The sequence below is a fragment of the Morone saxatilis genome, unplaced genomic scaffold, assembly GCF_004916995.1.
Source record: "Morone saxatilis isolate NCDOM2014 unplaced genomic scaffold, NCSU_SB_2.0 Contig14, whole genome shotgun sequence".
NCBI classification, from domain to species: domain Eukaryota; kingdom Metazoa; phylum Chordata; class Actinopteri; family Moronidae; genus Morone; species Morone saxatilis.
Genome location: NW_023339696.1, coordinates 15064011 through 15073023, shown reverse-complemented (window position 1 = coordinate 15073023; position 9013 = coordinate 15064011). Strand labels below are relative to the sequence as shown.

The window sequence follows — 9013 nt, the reverse complement described above, 5'->3', positions numbered from 1 at the left end:
ACACACACACACACACCAACAAAATTCAGAATATATGATATGTCTTATAGTCTCATATATGTAACAACACTAGAAAACAATTGAATCACAGTTATATTATAGCTATTATATATATAAAAAACATATTGTTTTATATAAGTATACTATTTATAGTGAAATGGCATATATATTAGATAATGATTAGCTGAATAACACAAAAAAAATGTATTGACAACATATGATAACTATCCATCTACAACTGACAGGTATTTTAAAATAGACAAATGAATGTATGTATTCTGATAAAGAATGTTTAATTTGTTATACACATTAATTTCTGCTTCCTTAAGACTCGCAACTCTGCTGAATCCCCCCTTTCATTATTATTTTTTTTTTAGTCCGTTTTTCATGTCAGGCACTCTACACTCTACACATCTTTACAACTGGTTACATTTTGTCCTCTAACAAACACAGTAGACTACAGCATTTTCTCTCAGTTTCAGTGCAGTGAAGGTGAACATTAACTTTTTCATACATGTCCTTTGAACGTCTTTATGAAAAGAGAGCAAACTTTTATTTTACATCAGCTTTGTTTTTTCTTAACTTATATATATTTTGTAGCTTTAGCAATATATAATTAAGATATAATACGATTAAGATATATCCAGTCTCATAAAATGTATGCAGTAGGTAAAGTTAATTTTAAAAATCCTCTTTAATAGCCATATGATGTTATGTGCTGTTCTGCAGTCATTTTCATTACTGAAGATGCATTTGGAGAGTTTGGGAGCCTTAGTGTGTCCTTAAAGCTGTGTAAGGGGACTGTGGGACTCTTTGGACTAAGAGTTTTAATTAGCTGACAACATACCAGAGAGTGTAGCTTGGGGAACAGTGGGTTGGCTTGTCACTGGTGACCTCCTGTGGACGAACACATCATTACATTAGAGGCAGAAGCACACGCTGCTGCCCCCTGCTGGGGTTCAACACACATTCAGCATTAGATTATGAGGCAACAAAAGGCTTGGCTCACAGAGGATATATGAATATTTTTTTTATTCATTTATATGCCCCTAAAAAGAGACGAAGGGATGAGTGCATGTCTATATTAAAATGTCTTTAAATACTGAATAACACTGCAATGTGTGAATTTTTAAAAGTGCATAAAATTCCCCTGTTTCACTTAAAATATTCAAGTATCCAAAAATAGTCAAAGACAAAGCATGCGCTCCGCTCTCCTTTCAAATAGTCTTCATGGTTTCATAATTGTGTAGTGAGGGAGGCATTTTCAGGGCACAACACTGCATAATTATAGATGCTGATAATTCTGTGGTCTGTGGTCCATTGCTTTATATATCATATTGACGTGGAGCTAAAAGCCTGCCAACTCGAGCTCCTTCTGTCTACTGCATTACAAAGGAGAATAATTTTAGGGTTATTGACCGTCTCCATCGTCTGGGTACAGAGTCAGGGACATACATCTGACGCATGGTGTTTGCTGCACTCAGTCCTCAGCCATCGAGTTTGAGAGATGCCAGATAATGCAGATCATATTTTCCTTGAGCATAGTGTGATAATCATAAACTGGTTAATCATGATGGCAAAAGTGTTTCCCACGGGATCCAGGAGAAGGAGACATTAGCAAACACACACTGCAAACTAAGCAGGCAGTCGTGACGAGTGTAAGTGGGGGGAAGGGGTGTTTGACAGCATGATACTGACTTGTTAGTGGGTGTTGTGACATTGGCGAGGATGGTGAAGTTGCTTCTTACGGTTCGTAGGCTGGCCAACACCTGGGGGATGGATGGACAGCGTAGGAGGGAAAGAAGGAGGAGGAGGAGGGAGGAGGGAGGGAGGAAGATGGGATGGGGGGACAAGTTCACTGCACTAATTAGCCACTTTTTCTAGTCATTTACAGCAATTAAACCTGCCAGACAGGGTGCACAAGGAAAACATACCTGAGCAAAAGGGGTGACAATCATGTCTTCGGCGTGCCTACAGGATAAAAGATTAAAACAAAAAGCAGAGAATGAGATGAATGTGAGCGGTTTGGGAGCCTGATGCGCTCAGTATTAGTGTTTATATGAGAGGCTGTATCTGTGAGCTGTATGTTTACAGAGACCTATTTGGATCTAAACAGAGAAATAGTCCTGATATACACTAATGGAAGGTTTTGGGTGGTTTAAACATACTGAAAGACAAGCCAGGAAACAGAGCACAACAGTTAATGCTAAGAGGATTCATCATGATTTCATTAGCATAATGATTGCATAATTACAATCACCACCATCACTGTGTTGATTGGGATAATGTGCAGTTAGTGATGTGTGTGTGAGTGGACACTGCAGGGTTTAAAAAACATGTTTAAATTTTGTCTGCTGCTTGATGGATCCAGGATGATGGCCTTGTGCTTACCCCTCACTGTTGATGGAGGAGTTGCGTGACATGGTTTTGGGGGACGTGTCGTAGTCTGAATCTGAGCGGTACAGGAAGGATTCCCTGCGCTGGCTCTGGGGGAAAGAAGGGTGGAGCACCAACCCAGGACTCGCCTGCGAATCCATGGGACTCCGGCCTGGCGAGGGACCATTCTCGGAATCGAAGCTGAAGGGTTAGAGAGGACAGAGAGGAAATTGGTTTTACATCTGTTACATTTCAGCCTAAACACCTAAACACCCAATTACCCGTGATGAGGTCCACCCTCCTTTAATGTTTCTTAGTGAGGAAGTTGAAGAAAGAGAGATGTGACAGATGCTACAGCATGTACGCATGCAGCTGTGACTCTGGTGCCGTTTGATTGGCAGACTGCCACCGGGCTGCCCTGAGAATTACACTTTAGTGACAAGTCATATTTTAGAGCAAGTCATGCTTAAGTGAGCAAAATGAGCCACATCAACCGCAGCCTGTCTCTGGGCCAAAGCTGTCTGTCTGAAGACGTCAGTGATGAAGATTTTTTATTTGGATTCAGATCTATTATTGGACGACATCTTAACAGTATGAAAACCAGTATAAAGCCACGAAGACTGCTTATCATCAGGAAACATCAGCAATACAAGAAAAAAGGACAAAGTCCAACCCAAAAATATAATTTGAAAAATGAAACACAGCATCTGTCCACACAGCATCAGGCCAGCACATTGCTGATTAACATTAAACACAAAACACAAGGCTGAAACTAATCTGCCAGATCCGTTCAAAGACGAGCTAAGCCAAAGGGGACACAGCAACATGGTTCTCAGGTTACACTCGTCTCTTTTTTTACCAACACCTGCAGTCATGAAGCCTTTATTTTCCAGCAGCCCTCAACAAAACTCCAACTATTTCTGAGATGAAGAGATTGATCTTTGCTCTTAAGTCAGTATTGATTGAATAAGGTTGTAGTTTGGCATCATATAACAAGAAAATTATGGACAATTCTGCCGTAACAGTACAGACAGATACCAATTTATCTGAAAATATTTGTGGGAAAAAAATACTGCTTGAATTACAGGGTTGGTTATACAGTAAAACAGCTACAAACCAAGACTTCCATATACAATAATATGAATCTATAATGATCACTTTCAGGCTGCAGTCAAATGTTGGGATGACAAGGACAGATAGGGAAGCAGGTTGCAGTCTAGATGCATCTATTTTTAATGTAGGATAACTTTTATCTTCAGAACACCTCCCCACGTCTCCTAAACTTCTCAAACTTTTGTTGTCAACACAGTTGTGAACGGTTTTCTGTTTGACTTCTAAAATTAAGTGTGAAGTGTGATATTTTTAGAATTTACTTCAAAATTGGCCAATTAGGAGCCACTCCTCTCCCCAGAAGGCTTTGTGAATAAGGCTACAGATCAAATTATCATTAAACAAGTTTTCCCAGTAATGAAAAACACATCAAAAATGTCTGCCAGGGGGGCACTCTGCAAGCTGTATGTGCTAATCCCCATTTTTATTTTTTCTGCAAACTCTGAGAGTAATTATGAGACTTCTGCATTCTGATTTCAGCTCTTCCCCAAATCTAATCCATCTCACTAAGGTTACCAGAGTGTGTGCATGGAATAATTTACTCTGAAATCTTCTTTAGGGAGAAAACATTTGCACATATGTTTATAGTGCTCACACCTCACCTGAACTGATGCAGAATAAGCACAAAGCACTGCAGCTTTTTTTTTTTTTAATAGAGAAAAGAAAAGAGAAGAGAGAAGGAGAGGTTAGTGAGGATCAAATTATAGAACAGTGGCTTGGATGCAGAACTGTACCTGCAAAAACAGTGAGAAGAGCGTCTGCGCTCCTGAATACTGCGGTTAAGTTTCATACGCCGAAACAGAGCAGAGCCCCCGTGTCCGCGACTCTGATCGACCGGTGACACAGGTGAGGTGAGAGAGGGCGCAGGAGGTGGACCCTCATGACTCTCCCACAACCTCAGCTGTCGTGTCAGCTTCCTCTGACTCATCCCTGCCAGCTCTGGTCCCGGTGGAGCCGAACAGTTAAAGAAAACTCCCCCAGCCTCCACTTAAAACCGGCTGTCTCTCTCTGTTTGGCTGTCTCCCTCCCACGCAGTCTCCCCCTTCATCGACTTTTTAGTGCGTCGACTCGCGTCTGGACCTGCCGTACGCGGCGCAAACTGTTCTCAATCGAGAGCAAGATCTAATAACAAGGCCCCGATCCTCCCTTCAGTCCTGCTCTCCCACGTGTCTCATGCTGTTGGAGTCAAAGTGCATCAGCATGCATGTCCTGTGCTGTGATCCTCAGGCCATGGATGCATAAACTCCAGTTCACCCCTTTCCACATCCTCAGTTTGTTCTCTGGATCTGTGCAGGTCCCCTTAATCCTTGCCTGTGCTGTTCCTTTCGCACTCACAGCTCTTCTGATATTTCACCACCTCAGCTCCAGCTGCTGGGACAGTCCAGCTCAAAACTGACCTCTGTCCCCATCTGGTGTCCAAGTTGCTGTGACTGTGACATCTCACATTCACAACCCCCGAGACAAACAACTGCGAGACCTGCGACGATCTCTGTTAATTTCCTAATTAGCCAACCTTTCGCCCTTCACGTTGTATCTGCTACTCCCCCCCCCCGCCCAATGCAAGCATGTGCTCTCACTATCCTTATCTCTCTGCACACAGTTCCTCTGCAGCAACAGGAAGGCTGATCAGTAAGAGTAACAGACAGCAGACGTTAGAGCAACACACAGAGCCTGTGTAATGAGGATTTGAAGAGACGATAGAAAACAACCCAGAAAGAGGAGAAAGGAGAGAAAGAAAGCCAGGGGAAAAAAACGGGTTGACTCATACCCCTGTGTAAATGTTTACATGTTCTACTAAAGAGTGTGCAAGGTTTGCGCCCAAAACATTTTGTGTTTTGACATCAACAGCCTTGCTCACCAACAGCACTTTCCTTGGCCTTTAGATGTGAGCAGACATATTGCTACCTTAATTTTCTCCATGAGCAACAATTAGACCCCAAAAAAAGCTTTCAAACAAGGTGCATTAGGTCAACCACAACTAAATTAGTCATGACATCGGAGAAGGCAACGTTAGACGGCCTCAAGCTGGATTTTTGTTTTATTTTTTATTTTACACTTGAAACATGGTTTCTCAAACAGTACATGGCTGCTTTTGCAACACAGTTCAGCTCAAAATGCAGAAGTATTTGACTGCAGTTTTAATAACAGCTATGTTGGAACTATTGAACCACTGCAGGTATCAGGTTTGCTGGCAGCTCAGTTCTTGGGGTGTCATTTGTTACTTTAATAAGAGCATGTATTGATTAATAGCATTGTAACTACCTCATTAACCCCTGAATTACCAAAATGGCATTTGGAAACAACTCTGTTGCAAATGTGGCAATTTCCTGGTGAAGTAAGTTATCAGTATTGCATAAGAATTTCTCAGGAAGGTATGCACTTTTTTGGTCATTTTTCCAAAATGTCAGTTAACTTGTGAGTGATGGCATATTCCAGTCCTGTATTTCAGATTTTTATACGTAAGTAATTAAGTAACATGTTCATTATTTATTATTAATTGTTACTATTTTAATGTCTGCACTGCAGGTAGATGTACTGAAGTTACGTGAATGAATTAAAACAGATCATACTTTACAGCATCATGTGCTGTTGATTCTTCATTAAATCTAATTTCTGCTTGTCTGAGTGGAAAACTTATTCCAAACAATGTTTTTGGTAGCGGGGCTAACCTTTTGTCAGTGTTTGGAATACAGATTAGACATTTTAAATTGTGTGTGTGTGTGAGAGACAGCGATTGTGTGTGCCAGCACGTCTGTGTGACAACCTGCATTTTTGTGTTTATTTGTGACAGTCGGGAGACATGGAGAAGATATTCAAACTTTGTGTCACAATTTGAATATACACTCTGCACATACCAAATAAGAACACAAATGAGATGACTTGTGAATAGTATCTGTTTTTTCCTCAGCCCTTTTCTGCAGCAGCAAAAAAGCAAGAAGCAAAACCTGCTGCTGAATTCAGTGTTCCACCTTTCAGCTAGCAGCTTAAAGCCTGAGCACAGCGAAGAACACAGTAAAGATAAGATGCCTTGTCAAGCCGTTTCCTCCTCTCCTCTTGCCTTCTACATTGAGTAGGTTACCATTTCTTCTGAGTCTCTCTTTTCACTCCCCTCTTTTCCTGGTAGAGACTAACTATCGTTTGTTTATGACGCACAGGGGAAGAGCGCTGAGCTCGTCTTGGAAAGTCACTTATGAAAAGGCCTCACGTACAGCCTGTTTGAACAGTGCCTTTCAAAGAAAGACTTTTGGAAAATGTCAAGAATTCTAATTCACATGACAGTTACTATTGTAATCTCTGGAGAGCTGATGAAGAGACAATTATTCTATCTCCTATTAAATACAGAGTCCCAGCTCAATAATAGCTGGTGAAACCTCTCAAAGTGACTCATGCACACACGTGGACACATACACACACACACACACACACACGTGGACACACACACACGCTGGCAAAAACACACCCCCATGTTGCACTTAAGCGCACACACAGATGAGCATTAACGCTGAAGCTCTTTTGTTTTCACTCAAACACTATAAAAAGGCAAACTAGATGCATGTACACACACGCTGCACACAGGGTGATTATAAGATGAGCTGTGGGCAGCTCTCTTGGTTTCATTATGTGAAAGCAGAGTCCCTGGAGTGTATCACTGCGGACAATGACATGATGATCAGAGGTTTCAGAAGGATTGGGGATTTGTGCTAGCTGAGTGACTCCTCCTTGTGGAAGATAACAAACCGTCTCTTTTGGGATGGAGAGGAGCACATTAAAGCTACTGTATTTCATATAGCCCCGCTACCTGAACTGTCTCATTCTGTTAAATGTTATAGGCAAGTATATTTAGGTGAAGAATTTATCCTTTTAGCAACAATTAACAAAAAGCACAGGGAAATAGTGCAAATCACACATGAAACGGGTGAATCTAGAGTTTGTTGTCAAATGCTGTCAAATTTAACACGTTAATTAAGATTCATTTTATACTGTGTTAAAAAACAGAAATGAATTTAATGACATGTTGTGGCCACATTTGAGACAAGTCATTTAAGGCTTAAGTCCACTGAAAAAAGATATGTATTTGGAAAAATGTATGAAGATTTGGAAATGTATTAATTTATAATTCCACCTTTAGATATAAGTCTTTACGAATATGCCACAATAATGTAATGTTTTTGAGTTAAAATATCTTGATTTGAGGGCTTTTCCAAGCAAATATTGACGTATGTGACTGTTTGCGATTAAATCAATATTTATTTCTGCCATCCTTTAAGTCTCCATCTCACCCCTGTCAGCTCATGAATATTTCTCTAGATCCACCCCTGATATGAAATGCAGCTTTAATCTACATTATTCAAGCATGCTTCACCTTGTGTACTTCAGTTACTGCAAAACACACTTTAATAACACTGCATTTCTTCAGGCTAGCAACCATTTAATTTGACCAAGGAATGTTAACTGTTTGTCAAGCACGACAGAGTTGCAGTGCATTGGGGTAATACATCAATTTTACTAGCTTACACACAGTCGCTTTCAAACTCATAAAAACTATTATTTAACATTTTCTTAACAGAGCCTTAAGAAAATACTTGAAATGAACATGAAACACAAACAATCAAAAGTATGCAGGACCATATTAAAGGTCATTTACAACAACGCAACTCCAATTTATTTTGCATGACAGAGATGTGGTCACTGACTCGGAAAATGTAAGGTTAATTTATCACGTGTAATAGCTGTGTACCATCAAGCTGAAATGAATTTAGGTAGAGAAATCTTACACAGGTATTACTGTAGTGTGCTTATTAAATTAGCACTATGCACCTTCTTACAGAAAGTCCTTGTGTGCAAAATAAGCCAGGAAAATTGGACTGTTCTGCTGCAGCCCTTCATTTTCTCTCTTCTCTGCACACATTTCTGCAACAAAAGGGGGAGCTTGATTTCATGTCATTAGTACGGCAGGCTTCAAAGGGGCTTTGGAGCCCCGAGTCAATGCAGCGATTAGTTTAATTAAAGCTATAAGTCTATATGAGAGTGTAGAGGAGATTTACATACATCCCCTCCATTGACCCTCTCTTGCCATCGATTATTCATTAACAATCACCATGATAAAAGCCACCGACTGGGGGTAGTTGCTGCCGTATCAGCATTTTTCCCAACAGTCTGGTTGGTGTCGGCTCTCCTTTCCCTCCATCTAACTGAATGCTGCCTGTTAATCAGGCCTCTCTGAGGGGATGATCCAACCCTCATTCATTTAAGCTACTTTAAAAAAAAATACACTCCCAGTCAATCTCTCCCCCCACCCTCTTTTCTTCATTCTCTTCAGTTCACTAAGTTAATGATTAACCTGCCTAAGTCCATCACCCTCTCTCTCTCTCTCTCTCTCTCTCTCTCCCCACGACACACACAGTCCGTACTCTCAGCCTCTGTAGAGAATGACAGTTATTTCCTGCCCCCGCTTCCTCCTCTGCCAAGCAAGCACAGATGCTTATTTCCACGTGCAATTTCAACCCCCCCACCCCCCTCCTCCTCT

At 41.0% G+C, this 9013-nt stretch overlaps 1 protein-coding gene across 1 annotated transcript in view; it reads right to left on the bottom strand.

Annotated features, from left to right (window-relative positions):
- The window catches only part of pde4a (phosphodiesterase 4A, cAMP-specific), a gene marked incomplete in the record, with an annotated part of 39908 nt that overhangs the window by 14136 nt on the left and 16759 nt on the right, over positions 1-9013 (bottom strand). The window contains 4 exon segments of the mRNA XM_035654812.1: positions 848-897; positions 1699-1769; positions 1935-1971; positions 2392-2577. Coding sequence (XP_035510705.1) covers positions 848-897; positions 1699-1769; positions 1935-1971; positions 2392-2577 — 344 coding nt within the window.